General features: G+C 43.7%; 1 protein-coding gene across 7 annotated transcripts in view; it reads right to left on the bottom strand.

The window, feature by feature from the left end:
- Arhgap26 (Rho GTPase activating protein 26) overlaps positions 1–16,808 on the bottom strand; it is a 729,500-nt gene that overhangs the window by 259,993 nt on the left and 452,699 nt on the right. For all 7 annotated transcript variants that reach the window (XM_052742060.1, XM_052742061.1, XM_052742062.1 and 4 more), the window contains 3 exons: positions 16,484–16,613; positions 12,951–13,051; positions 6,580–6,674 (listed from right to left, as the gene is read on the bottom strand). In XM_052742060.1, the coding sequence (XP_052598020.1) occupies positions 6,580–6,674; positions 12,951–13,051; positions 16,484–16,613 (326 nt within the window). The remainder of the gene's footprint in view (positions 1–6,579; positions 6,675–12,950; positions 13,052–16,483; positions 16,614–16,808) is intronic.

Raw genomic sequence — 16,808 nt, 5'->3', positions numbered from 1 at the left:
GCACTCCAACCCAAGGGGCAGGAAGGCAAAATCAAATGGTGTTTCAAACAAGCAGTGAGGAGGGGAGGGGCGGGAAGCCAGCAGCGACCAGGAAGAACAGTTCATCTGCTCCGCGAGATAAAGAATGCAGCTGGGAGGAGAAGCCTGGTTCTCAGCACAGGCTGGACAGAAGGACAAGTCTGCTGCCCTCACAGACATCTTCCTGAAGTCAAGAGCCTGGCACCTCAGTTCAGCAGCTAAACCACAATGTTTCAACTGGGCAGGCTAGCTGTTGCCAGAAAGTAGGTATGTGAGATCCATGAAACGGGGAAAGGAAGGAACTTCTAGAGGAAGAATGAGTCACTGAGAATACTCTTTGCCTGGAGTAGTAATACTCAGACAAATGTAGCTTCTACAGAAACCACATAGCCAGCTGACTGAATTATCAATGTATAAACGACAAATACTGTTCAACCGGACCTGAGAACAACCAATGCGTATACAAAACTGCCATCTAGAGGCTGAATGTTCAAATAGCCTGTTACGTAAGATCCTCTTCGGAAAACACACAATCTCAAGAGTCACACAATTTCACAAAGACATACAAAACAGTCCAATCACATACTCATACCAAGCTAGAACATAAATTATCTTCATATAAAATTAGTATGGTTTCTTGGGGAGATCATAAACTGAATGTGGACATAAAACTTTCTCTTTTGTGGGAATCAAGTTATGAAGTACAGTCCTTGCCAGCAGAATCTCCCCCTAGTGGGCCTTCTTCACAAGGACCCGTCCTGGGCCTATATTCACTCTCATGTTACAGATGAATCAACAATGCTCTGAGAAATGATGCAGGCTTACAGCAAGGCGGGCGGGGAGAGTTTTTAGCAAAAGTAAGGTTTAACAGAAGAAAAACGAAGCCCCAGTTTTTGAAGCATAGAAAAACAACAGTTTCAGACACAGGACTCTATCAGAGAGACATACTGCTCTATCCCATCTTCAACACCACCCTGGCAGTCATGGCCATCCCCATCTTACCAGCTGCATGGCTGGTGAGGGTCAGGTCCCACACTCAAACATGCGGCTCCCTCTTTTATTTAACCTATAATTTGCAACCTTCTATGAAGACACAACTTGGAAAGATGGTTGCTGACTGACTGGAGGGTACCAAATTATTTTTCAGCTCTTCCATAAATATCTAGTCTCTGCTATTCTAGCTTCAACTCCTCCAGTGCCACACCTCTACACACCAGCAAATTATGTGTGTGCTTGCTGGAGTTTTAACTTAATAGCTAACTAATGTTCTCTATGCCCATCACCAAGGTCTCAAAGTAAAAAACAAAACAATATAATTTCAAAACCATATTCATCATACCAGACAAAATTGAGAAATCATATACACATAGTACTATATTAAAGGCTACAAAAAAATATGGTTTTCTGCCTCTAAAAGTAAATCATCTGAGATAAATAGATAAATCACGGAGTTAAATAGAAGTACCCAGAACATTCCAAACTGAACAACTAGCCAACCTATACAAAGAAAAGGTGTTACCAGGCTAATACAGGATAACCGTGGGGAAGGAGAAGGGGGAATTGCCAGTGGGTGTGTGGGAGCCGAGAAAGGCTCTGGAGAAAGGTAACTCACTACTGTTAGTGCAGCACTTCCATGAGAACTAAAGGAAATCAGAAGAGGCCTTTATGGAAGGAAAACAAATCGATTCCTAAAGCTTCCTCCATGCGACATCTGTCAGCAGAGTCTAAACTAAGCCTGTGGCGCAGGCCTACGATCTCATGTTCTCAGGAGGTTGACACAAGCGACAGCGGCTTAAAGGCTGCACACGTCCCTGCTCACCTGTGCTCCCAAGTCCCCCACCATTTCCAGTGAGCTATGACTGCTACACCTCTGCATTTGGCGCTGCTGGGGACGGGCAATAACAGACAGTTTCTGTTGGAGTCTGCTAGTCTTTGAGAAAAATAAGATAAAACATTCTAATTATTTCCTTTCCCTGAGTATAAACGTAGTCACACACACACACACACACACACACACACACACACACACACACACACACACACCACCGATTCAGTGAATCAGAAGAAGCCTTTAGTTTCTATTTCTATTATTTTCCATATGGTCTAGTGGCCCCTCATGGAAAACATTTGGGAGAAAATAATCTATGTGTCACTTACATCTGTGAGAAATTTCTTTAAAACAAACCAATCCAGGGAGGCTGGCAAGTGACTACCACCATGATTCTTCAGCTTAAACAAATATTTCCCTACATTTGCCCACTAATTTCCATAAGATAGTGCATGGTGGAGTTAATTATTCAAGTGACTGAACACAGACACTGGTTAGTATTAATGATCCACATGTGACTACCACGAAAGGCTCCTTTTCCATAATGTCCATTTTTAACCCAAGAAGTTTACACTGAACACTCACAAAAACAGCTGCGCCACTTCAAGGGGAAAAAAATGTTAAATCCAGTCAATTAACCAATGTAAAATATAAACTTTCAAAAGTTAAGTGTAGCATGATGATACAAAAACCAAAAAAAAAAAAAAAAAAAAAAAAAAGGTAGTTTTTTTGAATTCTCTGTGTATCCCTGGCTATCCTAGAACTAGCTCTGTAGACCAGGCTAGCCTCAAACTCATAGAGATTCCCCTGCCTCTGTCCCCCAAGTGCTGGGATTAAAGGTGTTTGCCACTACTGCCTGGTAGTTTTTGGTTTTAAAGCTACTAAAAACTGAAGCTATTGATGAAGAAGGAGGGGGAGGGGAGAGAAGGAGGAGGAGGAATGGGAAAAGGAGGGGGACGGAGGATATGGTGGTCTGAATGTAACTGGCCCTCATAAGCTCATAGGGAGTGGCGTTATTAGATGTTCCTTTGTTGGAAAAGGTGTGGCCTTGTTGGAGGAAGTGTGTCACTGTTGGGGTGGGCTTTGAGGTCTCCTTCGCTCAAGCTTTGCTCAGTGTGACACTAAGACCACTTCCTCTTGCCTGCAGGTCAGTATGTAGGACTTTCAGCTCCTTCTCCAGCACTATGTCTGCCTGCATGCCACCATGACAATAATGGACTAAACCTCTGAACTGTAAGCCAGCCCCAATTAAATGTTTTCCTTTATAAGAGTTGCTGTAGTCATGGTGTCTCAGCACAGCAATAGAAACAGAGAAAGAGAAAAAGGAGGAAGTAGAAAAAGTAAGGTGATTGACACAAATGGTCTATTTTGTGAAGTGGGGTTCAGGGGGTGATATTGAGCTACCATTTAAAAGGCCTTGGTGGGATGGGTTTCTACCTTGTTGACAAGCCCTCCCTGTTCAATACTACGCCAGTTCCATGGCACCACTATAACAAAACACCACAAAATAGGAAGGCAGGGTGTTGGCAAAGTTGATTTCTTCTGAAGTTCATTGAACCCACTCCATGCATCCTCTCTCTGGCGGATTGCTAGCAGAGTGGGTGTTTTCTGACTTTAAGACCATCGTCCTGCTCTCTGTCTTCACGTTCATGGGGCCTTTCCCTGCATGTATGTCTGCTTCTGGATCTTTAGCTCCCTATTGACTAGGATGCCACCTATGGTGAACCAGGCCCCATCTTCATTTCTTTTCCTGTTACTGTGATAAAAAGCCCTGAACAAATGCAACTTAGGGGAGACAGAATTTATTTTAGCTCATAACTCCAGGTTACATTCCATCTTTGTGGGAAGTCACAGCTACAGCAGCGACAGACAAATTCATCACATTGTATCCAGAGTGAAGAAGCAAAGAGTACTGAACACATGCATGCTTATGCTCAGCTCACACTCTGTTTTATTATACAGTCAAGGACCCAAATCTACTTTTAGGCTGGGTCTTCCCACATCGATTAACATCATCAAGACAGTCCCACACAGACATGTTCAGAGGCCAACCTAATCTAGACCACCCCTCACTGAAGCTTCCTCCCAGATGATTCTAGAATGTGTCAAACTGACAGTTTAACCATTAACACAAAGCCCACCCTAGCAACCTCATTTTAACCCGACCTTCCCTACACAGACCTAACACCACATATTACAAAGTTGGTATATTTCACATCATGTTTTCCATAGTCTCAACAATATCAAGTCATACTTGATCTTGATAGATTACCACATTAACAACTACCACACAACATTTTTTGTAGTAGTTTATCTAATCTACCCACAACACACTCTGGGAACATTTTAGCTCCTCTGTTGTTTCCTCTTTTGTACCCATTTCCTAGGTGCTAACTTGCCCTTTGACCTCTGCTCTGTAGCACAGCAAGTGAGGCAGAGGAATCTGAGAGAGGCATAGTCAAGAAAACCAGACTCTAGCAACAGCCCCTCCCTCCTGATGGGCACTGGTGAAAAGGACAGGGTGGGAGTCCTCAAGAGAAAGGACTTACAGCAGAGCTCACCAGGTAGCTGCCACTCAGCACACAGAACTACCTTTTACTCCTTACAATGTCAGGTCTTAGGCTGTCCAAATGTCCCGAACGGAGCTCAACCTGGACTATAGGAGGATTTCTGGTGCTTAGATAAAAGCCAGCATTCCTCAGGAACTTGTGAAACCAGTTCCCATCTGCCAAAAGGCATCATTTCCCCTTACCTCTCACAGAAGGGACATATGGCTACCTGTGGTTGCATATCAAAGCTCATGCCAGCCCTCAGGCTCCCTTAGTATCACAAGTACCAGTTATACATTCTCAAGTCCCTACCCCTACCAGGCTTATTCACTCTCCTTATAACCCACTATTCTCAGGGGTCTTACTCTTTCTCTCTCTCTCTGTCTATCTATCTGTCTATCTATCTATCTATCTATCTATCTATCTATCCATCCACCCATCTCTATCTCTTGTTATTTTCTTGCTCTCTCTATACCCTATTCTGTCTTGTTACCTCACTATTGTCTCTATTTTTCTCCACTTCCCCAGCCCTGTGCATGTCCAGTCTGCTGACCATGTTCAGTCTACTTCTTTTCTCTCTGTTCTTGACTCTTCCAGATGCCTCTGGCCATTCTCTCTCTCTCTCTCTCTCTCTCTCTCTCTCTCTCTCTCTCTCTCTCTCTCATATCGACAATAAAAATCTTCCTTAATAACAGAGGTGGTCATGTGGACAGTTTCTTTACCCCCCTTCACAGACACTCAAATCTCACTCTGTATGTATGTGAGCAATCTACAAGCCACTGAAGTCCAACAGGAGGGCCAAAAGCAATGCTGAAATGGAGCCTAATCCAGGAGGTCTCAGGAACCCTGAAAGGAAAGGCAGGGTTTCATACTTCATACTCCTCCCAATCTAACCTGCTGCTCAGTGGAGATTCAGCAGTCTCACTTTGGATTCCTGCCAACACCATCTGCCTCAAGTCACTGAGGAATCAGGTTCTGAGGAGAAATGGACCCCCCAGGTCTACTCAGTATGCTAGGTATGAAACATTTACTCTTGGCTTACACTTTCAGCCCACAAAGCCCCCTCCCTCCCTTTTCTGTTTTGGGGATAGTGTCTTGAATTCCTGTGCTTAGATGATCCTCCTGCATCATCTTCTGAAGAGGTGGTATAATAGGTGGGCACCCCCATGCCTGGCTTGCAAAGGTTTTTATGAACATGATAAAGGTGGGAAGGTTCAAATATGTGTTATCAAGAGTTGCAATGAGATAGAGGCACCAGAGAGAGTTTTAACTGTCCAAAGTAACTCTCCACAACTTCCCAGGAAGTCTGAAGACATGGAAAACACTTTAGCTCCAGAAAGTATCATTGAACCTAGTGAAATGCTATAGTTTTTTAAAAAATAAGAAAGAGATTGCCTGGCATTGCCTGGGTATTGCAGTGAGGTTTAAGGGCCCTGGTCCTAACACTGCTGACTTGGAACAGGCAGCTCAGGTAAGCTCTACATGCAGATTTCTCCGAAAGAACCCACTGCCAAGGAAAGTGCCTTAAAGAACTGGAATCCTGTTGAATAAGCCAAGTACCATGGGATGATGTGCCTGAATGAGAAACATTATAGATCTAGAGGAAAACAGCATAAGCTAGCTAGCTAGCTGCTATCTATCTATCATTTATCTGTCTTTCTTTCTATCCATCTATTCATCTATTTTTTTCTTTCTTTGTTTCTAGCCATCTATCTATCTATTTATCTTTCTATCTATCTATCTATCTATGGGCTGATTAAGCAAGTGACTTGTTGTCTGTTCTGAGTGTGCACATAAAATAATTACAAGCCTTAAAAATTATTTGAGTGAAACTTCTTCCACCCCAATTCTTATTTAATCATTGCAGTAATTTTTTAAGAAAAAAACCCGCCAAGCAGCAGCTACAATCAGGTTGAACAGACTGCTTTCTTTAAATATCTACCCTACCTCCTAGAGACATAGCACACATTCCTGAGCATGGAAGCACTAGCATTAAAGTAAAAGCAAACAAACCTAGTGATTCAGTCCTGAACTAAACAATGGGAGGCTGAACTGACCTTCCGCAATGACCTAGCATCTGGTGCACACTGGACACAGAAGAATGGGATGGGGCACAGGGGTAGAGACGCTATGCCTGAAGGGAAAAGAAAGAAATCCAATATAGCCACAATTTGTTCCTCTCACCTGTCTACGGCTTCCACATCAAAGCAGAATCTCTTCTCGATGGAGTCTGTCTTCCGCCTCGTGCAGGATTTGAGGGTGATGGACTCGTCTTCTCCCTAGTGAGAAGACACAGGCCGTCAAGGTCAGGCCAGAAGGCGGCTCTGCTCCCCTCTAGGACAAACATGGCACACAAACAGGATCTCACTTCAGCTTCTCAAATCTGTGTGTTCACAGCCTACTGAGAGGAAGACCAACCACAGAGCTTCTCAAGCAAGAATCTCCTACAGCTAAGATCTGCCTACCCTACTACTTAGTTAGCACAGGTAGAGTATGGTTGCCACTCCACATGAGCGTCTGGTACTGCTGTTTGAATCAGGTTTAATTTGCAGAGGTGACAAGACTTGAAATCAACAGCCCCCTCCTAACTGAGCATCTGTTATCTTGGGTTAGTCATCACTTCTTCAAGAACACCTTTCTGAAACAGGTTAAAGATCCCTATGTTATGCTCACACGGCACCATGTACCTCTCCATCCCCATCGTACCTCTCCATCCCCATCGTACCAATCATAGCAAAAATTGTCTGCTAAGGAAGATGAGGAATAAAATAATGTCTTCCTATCACATCTTATGGGAAGTTTACAAGACTGTGAGCACCCTAAGGACACAGACTTGGGGTCTTTGCTTACTACTCTTGTATCTTCTGAATCCACCCAGGTCCTGAATAGAACAGTGTTCAACATATAACAGTTTTATTGATATATAGCATAGGATAAATTGCATGTGCTTAACGTGTACAATTTGTAACTGTCACATCTGTAGACATCCATGAAGCTAAAACTGAATCTGAGAAAAACTTTCCTGCCAAATATTCTCACGACCCTTGGTGATCCACCTGCCTCCTAGTTCATCTCCAAGCAACCACTAGGTCTTCTCTCTGCTGTTACGGGCTGGTTTGCATCTTCTATAACCTTATGCAAACGCAGACACAGAGTAAGTATCTGGTTCTTCCATTAAGCTCGAGTATTCTGTGGTTCATCCATATCGCACATATCAAGAGTTGTTTCTTTTTACTGCTGGGTAGTGTGCCACTGTGTGAGTGGAATGGGACAGTCATATCACAGTACTGACTGCCTAGAAACACAGAAGGAGCTATCCTCAGCTTCTTTCTGTCACTGAGGAATCCATTACTGTTTCTGTTTCTCCTCCTTTTTTCTAAAAGGGGAAAATGAACAAACTTGTCTGCTCTGTTGACATAAGATGGAATGTGACTTCAAAAGATGGATGTAACCATCCACTAAAGTCAGAAAAGCACACAACATAGCCCCAGGAAGAGACCATCTATGTTCCCACACCCTGCATCTTTACCCACTTACTGAATAGCGAAGATTAGTTTTGCAGATTGAGAATTGATCTTTATTCACCCTGTACGATGTGTAAGTATGTTAAATAAAAACTCAAAGAAGTTACCTAGTAATCCCAGCTACCTGGGAGGCTGAAATAGGAGTGTCATAAACTTGAGAGGAGCCTGGGCTATATGAGTTCAAGGTTAGTAGACAACCTATCTCAGAACAAAAGGGCTGGGGATCTGGCTCTATAATAAAGTGTTTGCCTAGAATATGGGTGATCCTAGATTTGATAACTAGCTTCACAGGGGGACACAGTTTAAGATTAGGGACCTATATTGGGTCTGGAAAATAAACAGACTATTCAACATGGAGTCACACACGCAAATATTCTCCATTACAAAACCAAGCTTTTTTTAAATCTGATATCTCAAGAAACCAGAAGAAGGGGCTGGAGAGATGGCTCAATGGTTAAGAGCACTAGCTGCTCTTTCCAGAAGACCTGGATTCAATTTCCATCACCCACATGGCAGCTCACAACTGTCTGTAACTCCAGTTCCAGGGGATCTGACACCTTCACACCAATGCACATAAAATAAAGTTAAATAAATCATGAAGAAGGAGGAGGAGGAGGAGGAGGAGAGGGGAGGGGAGGAGAGGGGAGAAGAGGGGAGGAGAGGGAAGAAGAGGGGGAGAAGGGAGAGGGAGAGGGAGAAGAAGAAGGAGGAGGAGGAGGAGGAGGAGGAGGAGAAGAAGAAGAAAATCATTAAGAAGGAAGAGGAGGAGGAGGAGGAGGAGGAGGAGGAGGAGGAGGAGGAGGAGGAGGAAAAGGAAATGGGAGAGAGAATTCAGTTTCTCAAACAGATTTACTTCACCTGGCAAGGAAAACTGAAGTTTTCTCTGCCTCAATTATTACACACACACACACACACACACACACACACACACACACACACACACACACACACACACGGGGGTGGGGGTGGGGTGGAGTTTAGCCTAATGTTAACCAACTACTTTTTTCCCACTGTTTGCTCTCCTGTCCCCTCTTTACAAAATAATAGTAAGTTCATGTTATCATTGTTTGCAATGTTGGAGATGAAACCTACAGCCTGCCACATGCTAGGCAAGAGTTTTTGTTTTTTTGTTTTTTCCCCTGAGACAGGGTTTCTCTGTGTAGCTTTGCGCCTTTCCTGGAACTCGCTTTGGAGACCAGGCTAAGAGTTCTTTACTGACCTATACTCCCAGACCAAGGAAGATCACTTTGAAATGACCAATTATTTTGTGCTGGTTCTGAATTCTTCAGCCTTCCTCTGACTTAAGACCAATTTCTACTGCTTGCCTTACCACGACATTTGTTCTGCTGTACGTAATAGCGATGCCTGATTCTACAACTGAAAATAAAGCCAATTAACATCTTTCAACTAAATGAGTCTAACTCAGTCCTTTGATAAGCGTACTCACCCAAACAAGAAATCTGACCTTGCTGATGTCCAACTATAGTTCAGATTTAAAAGCTATGGGCCAGCTTCTATAATGAAAGTGTAGATGAAGTACCATAAAAAAACTGTGAGTGACATCTATAAGGGACCATCAGACAGACATTAGCACAAAAGGAGGAAGAGCTGGGCACAGTGGCACACACCTTTGATGTCAGCACTCAGGAGGCTGAGGCAGGCTGACCTCTGTGAGTTCCAGGCCAACCTATTCTTCTTGTCAAGTTCCAGATCAGCCAGGGGTACAGAGTGAGACCTTGTCTTTAAAATTAAACAATTTAAAAACTATTTTAAAAGGAGGACCATGAGATTTTGTTCTGAGGATGCAAGGAAAAAACTGTAAAGACTCTCTGCTGAACTCCTTATAGTATTAAAAAGCAGATTTCATCACCTGAAAACACTGTAACTCTGCTATGATGGTTAAGACTGCCCACTTGGCAGAATCACCTAGAGGACAATCCTCTGAGCATGCCCTTGAGGATTTACTTGATTCACTAAGATGGGGTGACCCTCCCTAAATATAGATGGTACCATTTCATGGGCTGGGGCCTCTGTAGAAAATAAAAGAAGAAAGCTGAGCACCAGCATTTGTGGCTACCTGCTTCTTCACTATGGGTACAGTAGACCTGCCACCTCCTGCTTCTGCCCCATGCATTCCCTGCCATGGTGGGCTGGATCTCCTGGAACTACAAGCTAAAACAAACCCTTCCTTCTTCAAGTGGCTTTTGTCAGTAGATGAAAGGACCCTGTAGTCAGGGCCCAGGGAGTCCAAAAGGAACAAAGGGGAAGTAGGTATAGTTAGAACCTAACGGGCAACAAAGACAGCGGAAGAGTCATGTCGGGTGTGGAAGGACACCATACCCACTACATTAGGTCCAAACAACAGTATCAACACATCACATGACTCCTCTGTCCAAACTGTGTGGACATCACCTCCAGACCCCTACACAGTTGTATCTCCTGTTTCCTTCATTAGAAAGCTTGGGGAATGGTGGGATCATGAAAAGATTTGGCTTCAGAAGCCAGAGGTTCTAACTCCAGATGGAGAGTTTAGTATACTCACTCTGGAACTCAGGTATATAAACTTAGAAGTAAATTGATCGCTCTGATCCCCAATTTCTCCCTTGGTGAAAAGGAGGAAAGCCAGATCAAACAGCACAACACAGGATAATCAAAGAGTCCAGACCACTGCAAAGTGGAGTATAAATATAACCAGTTATGATCTACTTGTTAGAGTAGTATGTTCCTAAGGAGGCCCTTCTCAGGCTCTGCCCATATGCAGGAGCTCAAAAACCCACTGAGGCACTCTATGGGATCTCACAGAAGTCTTGGAAACCCACACACCAGCCACTGCACGGTTCTCCACCCTTTACTAACAAGGGCAATAAGAAAGGAACTGAGAAATACAACTGAGCTCATTAAAGACTTGGAAATATGGAAGAAGTCCTGAAGCAAAGCCTGTCAAGGGAAATAATGCAGTCAGCTGGTTTCTGGGAGGGGCGATAGGTAGAAAAGCACTATGACCCATTCCAAACAAAGTGGGCTTATTTCTGTGAGAGCCAGGGGACACCTAGTAACCTAGGAATAAGTTGTAATATTCTCTTCTAACTCTGCTAACGTGTGTGTGTGTGTGTGTGTGTGTGTGTGTGTGTGTGTGTGTGTGTGTATGTGTGTTTTCCTGAGATTATTTGTAAGTCAATACCACCTCTGCCCAAAAAAAAAGAAAAAAATGAGAAGTGCTTTCTGACTGCTTGGATACCTGGAAGGGACAGAGATGCTGACAAAAGACTTTATTGTCACTGAAGTAAGAGAGCTCCAGGAAGAAAGGCTGGCAGCTGGAGAGCAGAGCCGAGCACGGCACTGTCCGGCACTGTCCGGCACGGCTAGCCTCTATGCTCTCCCCATTGTACACGTGAATGCCCTCCACACCTTAACTCAACATGGTACACAAAAATGTCCATAGAAGGCCAGCGTGGAGGGCTAGCAAAGTACTAACTTACCAAGATATCAGACACAACGGAAAAAAATATTTAAACCAGCGATAGAACCAGAGGAATTACTCAAAATCGATTCCAGATATTCAAAAAGATTCAAAACATACAGGCTGAGAATGGAGGCAGAGGCAAAAGAACCACCAGGGGTGGAGGCCAGTCTGACTGCACGTGAGTTCCAAGCCAGCCTAGGCTACACAGTGAGACTCTGTCTTACAGAAAGGGACTGGCAGAAGAGGAAAACTATATTCTTAGTAAAACAGTTACATATACCGACAAGGAAATAGTTGCAAAAAATTTGAGAGGCAATATTCAAAGTTAGTAACTGGAAATTTTTTTTCAGTTCTGAATTAAGGTAAAATCTTAAATCCAAGGTGGCCAAAATTTTCCAAGCAATCAACTTAAAAAAAAGAAAATTCCGGCCGGGCGGTGGTGGCGCACGCCTTTAATCCCAGCACTCGGGAGGCAGAGCCAGGCGGATCTCTGTGAGTTCGAGGCCAGCCTGGGCTACCAAGTGAGTTCCAGGAGAGGCGCAAAGCTACACAGAGAAACCCTGTCTCGAAAAACCAAAAAAAAAGAAAAAAAAAATTCCATCCTAGGATATGATGAAGTACAAAGTGCTGAGGGGAGAAAAGGAAGGTAGGCAGCCCAAGAGAGACACAGATCATCTCTGTAGGGGAGGCATCTGACTGCCAAAGGTAGCAGGCAGAGACAACTGTCCGGACGGAGGCAGGCAAGAGGCAGAATGCTGGAGAAGGCAAGGAGAATCCCAATAGCAGTGCTAGGGAGCCTTCCCTAACCTGGTATTCTCTTCTAAAAGATAGCCACAGCGTATCTTCCATCCCATAGGGCCCAAGACCAGGAGACAGAGGGGAACGGAGGAAGAGAACTATGTCCGGCTAGCCTTGAGCTGTCTCAGATCCACACTGCTTCAATTGTAGCTACTGTTGGACTGAACTGAGCCTCAACCTCCTACCCATCAAATGTTCTCCAAATCCCTGATTCATAAAGACTATGCAGAATATTAAGATAGCTGGTATGGCTTTAAAAGTTGCAAGGTTTAGAGGTAACTTGTTAAACAGAAATTAATAACTTAATTCATCTAAACTGCCCACTGGCAGCTCCAGGGATCAAGCAGGAGAGGCACAAGTGAGTTTCATAGGAAGATGTCAATTAACCACGACTTTCTAGTAACCCACTGATATTTGACACATTTAATAGTGTATACATGTAAAATAAGACTCTTCATTACAGTTAATAATGCTAACAATCCACTCAAGAGGCAGAGGCAGGAAGATCTCTGTGAGTTCGAGGCCATCCTGGTCTACTGAATGAGTTTTAGGATAGCCAGGAATGTTTCACAGAGAAACCCTGTCTCAAAAAACACACAAACAAATAAATAAAATAATGCTAACAATGACTATTCTAACCATTTTCAGGGAAATGAGCCTCTTACAATTACTGCAGAATTAGACAGTCTTACAGTAAAACACTGGACTCTTAGACATGTATTGTGATCATTACCTGTTAGTCAAGCAAGAAATTGTCACAGTGAACTCACCCCCTTTCCTCCTGACTTTTGGTCAAATGGAACCATGGTGATCTGTTTGGAATCCCGTTGGTATGTACAGTAGTGCTTCACCCAAGAAGTTCCAAAGTGACCTGCAAGGAAATGTTGCCCATTAACCATCTATACACATCCACGGTATGCTGCAAATCATTAACTGCCATAACACAGAGATGGACCACAATGCTCAGGTACTCAGGCATAATGATCTCCTCCACCCTGACGCTCTTTAAAGAACAATATACTCCCTATACAGCCAGACTGAAACAGACAGAAATCTGACCCACGGGCTGAAAGCAAAACAAAATCAATGCTTTCCCCACCCAGATATACAGGAGCTCTACCTCCCACTAATGCTACATCCAGTGCGTCTTCAAACACAGGGGAAACGTCGGTTCCCATCATCAATCTCCACTTAAAGTTTCCATTTTCCCCCCTGACTGAGGTAACTGAGGCAAGAGCACGGGAGGGCTCTTCTAAGTGGCAGTCGCCATTTCCATCTGGGCCACGACATCGTGCCTCCCACACAGCTGCCCAGTGACTAACCTCAGGGCTTCTGACCTACTTCCAAACCCCTAATTTTTACTTCAGCGGAACTCAAAAAGATCTGAAAAGCAGACATGGAAACCTCAGAGACACCAGAGATGCAGACTGGAAGTGACTAAATGCCTAAATGCAATCTAAGGAGTCTGTCTCAAAATTCTCCCCCAGGAAAGAGGGCAACATCACAGTACCAAGGCCCACCAAAGTCTCTGGCTGTACCCGGTGCCTGGCCAATCACTTTCTTTTCAACAACAAAGTACTATCAAAGGAAAAAGGCATTATCAGCCTGCAAGGACTTCAATCAATATTAATTTTAGATGTTTACAGAGATCACACAATAGAAATGTTCAAAATCAACAACACCATGTAAAGAGAGTCAGCAGCCACTTAGTGATTATTAATGGTTTAGCATGATTGCCAAATATAAATATTGGATATCATTTACTAACCTGGAAAAGAAACATAGGGACTACAGAGACAGCTTGGTTAATAAAGCACTACAAGGGTCCTCAAAACCCACATAAAAATAATTAACTAATTAATTATTTTTTAAAAGCCAGGTTTATTGGTACACAGTTGGGGAGGTAGAGACAGATCCTTGGGGTAGTCTGCCCAGCCTACTCAGTGGCCTTCAGACCAATAAGAAACCTATTCCGAAAAAAAAAACAAGGTGAATGTCACCTAATAAACAACACCTGAGTCAATCTCTGGCCATCATATGTACAGATACACATATATAACCACACACAAACATACACACACACACACACACACACACACACACATGCATTCTCTCTCTTTTCTCTTCTCTCTCTCTATAGATAGATAGATAGATAGATAGATAGATAGATAGATAGATAGATAGATATAGATATATATAGAGAGAGATAGATATAGATATCACACAGGCACATGCACACATACACACAGCAATACATTAGTCATTAAAGATAATTTTAAAAATACCAAACATTCTCAGAACTTGGGAGAAGTTCCAGTGACTACACAACTCAGAGATTCCAGAAGTGCTCTGGCTTGACAATGTGGATGTCAAGGTATATAAAGTAATAGATTATAGCCTGTGAGTGAAACGTGAATCTTAAGGGTTTATTGACAATAGAAAGATAGGGATGGACAGATGCTCTGACAAGTGGGCAGATGGATAGACAAGAAGGGTGAGTGAAAAGAAGTAATAAATTCGGCAACACTGGTGAAAGTGGGAAATCTCCATCATAGCACAGATCAGTCTAGGCAAGGATCAATAGGTCACAGCCCTATGGAGAGAAACATGGCAAAGAGAAAGCTATTTACATAATTGTAAGGTGACTCCCACAGAACGCTAGTTAGTTACAAAGGGAAAACAGTGACCATACAGTGAAGGGACAACACTATGTCTTGGTGGAAATGAAGACCATCAGGGGACCGATTGGCACCATGACGGAGCATTAGAGCAGAATGGCTCAGGAAAAACTGAGTGTTCAGGAGAGTAGTGCACATATCCACAGCCATGCACAGAAAAAAAGGAGGGGTGATACGAGGGAAGCATTGAAAAATTGTGGATCTCAGTAAGTTCATGTTTTCTTTATACCATTCTTGCAACTTTCCTGTGAGCTTGAAATTATCAAGAAACAGTAAGTTCCAAAACTATACTGTATCCTAATGAAATGCTTGAAGTAGTGTGCTAGAAAACCAAAAAAGTAACAAACGTATCAGTGACAAGAGCATGTGAAATGTTTGACTAGAACTGTGTAATGTACTATGAGCAAGAGAGAGCACTGATCCCACACGTGGCACAGGTGAAGAACAACAGCCTTTGTATTACAGGGGCACAGTGACCTCCATCCTTGCCTTCCTGAGCCTTTGTTTTCTAAGGTACCACCAACCATGGGCAGTGAGATGAGAGAGTCTGCCCACATAGCAAGGAGGGCGTCACTCCGTACTAGGAAACGAAGCACAGAAACGAATGACTTCCGCTTCCTGTGACTTACCCCCTCAAGCTCAGTCCTCAAAGAATATGGAAGAAAAAGCCCTTACCATAAACAATACTTCCAACCCCACTTCAGTCCCTAGTGTCAGGAGGGAACAATTTTAAACCGAAGCAATTACGTGTGAGCATTAGCACTAGGTACATAATCACTAAAACGAAGTGTTTCCATCCTGCTCCACCCGGAGCTTTCGGGAGTGAAGTCCCTGCCTAAGAGGACCACAGAGAAGAACACAAGACCGGCAGCAGCAATCAGGAGCAATTGCACCTGCTAAGAAAGCATGGAGGGGAAAGGGGTGCATGGTGCCACACAGGTGACACATGACTCTAGAACTCAGAAGGAAGAGTCAGGATGATCACAAGTTCGAGGGCAGCCTGGACTATTTAGCAAGATCCTGTTAAAGGGGGCGGAGGTGCCTGCTAGTAGAACAACCATGACAGGAAAAAGCTTTCAGTGTCTTATTCCTGGCACCTGGTGGTGCTACCCTGGATACCCTTTAAGCCTTCCCCGAGGCCTAAGGTACAAACTGTGAGTCCTCCCTACAAACCGTGTTCAAGCGGCAGCCCCTGGCATTTATCCCTTGAATGCACTGCAAGGAGATAGGCCTTCTTCCTGACTCTCATCTCTGTTTTGACTTTCCATAAAATCCAAGTATTGGGATGAGAGGAGAGGAGAAGAAAAGAAAAAGGGCCTGAGCCATGATTACTCTCAATTGAAAGTAGAATCGCCAAATACTAAGGCACTCAAGAAGGTGTGACGTGTAAGGTGTTTCCAGTGCCCGTGTGTTTGGGCTGGGCTGCACAGGCACAGTAAGACATAGCTCCAAAAGGAGAGTGACACCAGAAGAAAGGAACTACCTACCACAGGGTCCTGGGGGAATGCAGCACAAAGGAAACAGAACATACCACTCGGAGGTGGAAAGACAGTGTGCACGCATCTCCAGAAGCCATACCTGCCCAAGGCTGTGAGTGCATCCCACCCTGCCATCAGCACACTTACGTTTCTCCTGCACATAGAGGTACCCTTCCATGGTGTAGGGGCTGATGGTCTTGTGCTCAAGGGGATTTTCCTTCATCTTCTTCATCAGCGATTCCACTTCAGACCTGGTTCCTTCAAAGCGGTTTCTTGTCTGGAATGAAAGGAATTTTGCTCAAATGATCAAATGCAGAAAAAAAAATGAAATCTCAGAAGATCAGCCTAAACAGACACCTTAAATCTAAAAACAAATACGAGCATTCAATGGTCTAGGAAATGTGCAAATATCCACTTGTAAAAAAAGTACATCTTTGCCTTACAGTCCCATACCAGAAATGACTTAAACTCT

The sequence above is a fragment of the Peromyscus californicus genome, unplaced genomic scaffold (assembly GCF_007827085.1).
Source record: "Peromyscus californicus insignis strain IS unplaced genomic scaffold, ASM782708v3 Scaffold_17__1_contigs__length_78620276, whole genome shotgun sequence".
NCBI lineage: Eukaryota > Metazoa > Chordata > Mammalia > Rodentia > Cricetidae > Peromyscus > Peromyscus californicus.
Note: the sequence above shows the minus strand (reverse complement) of the source record. Positions and strands in the feature narration are given on the sequence as shown.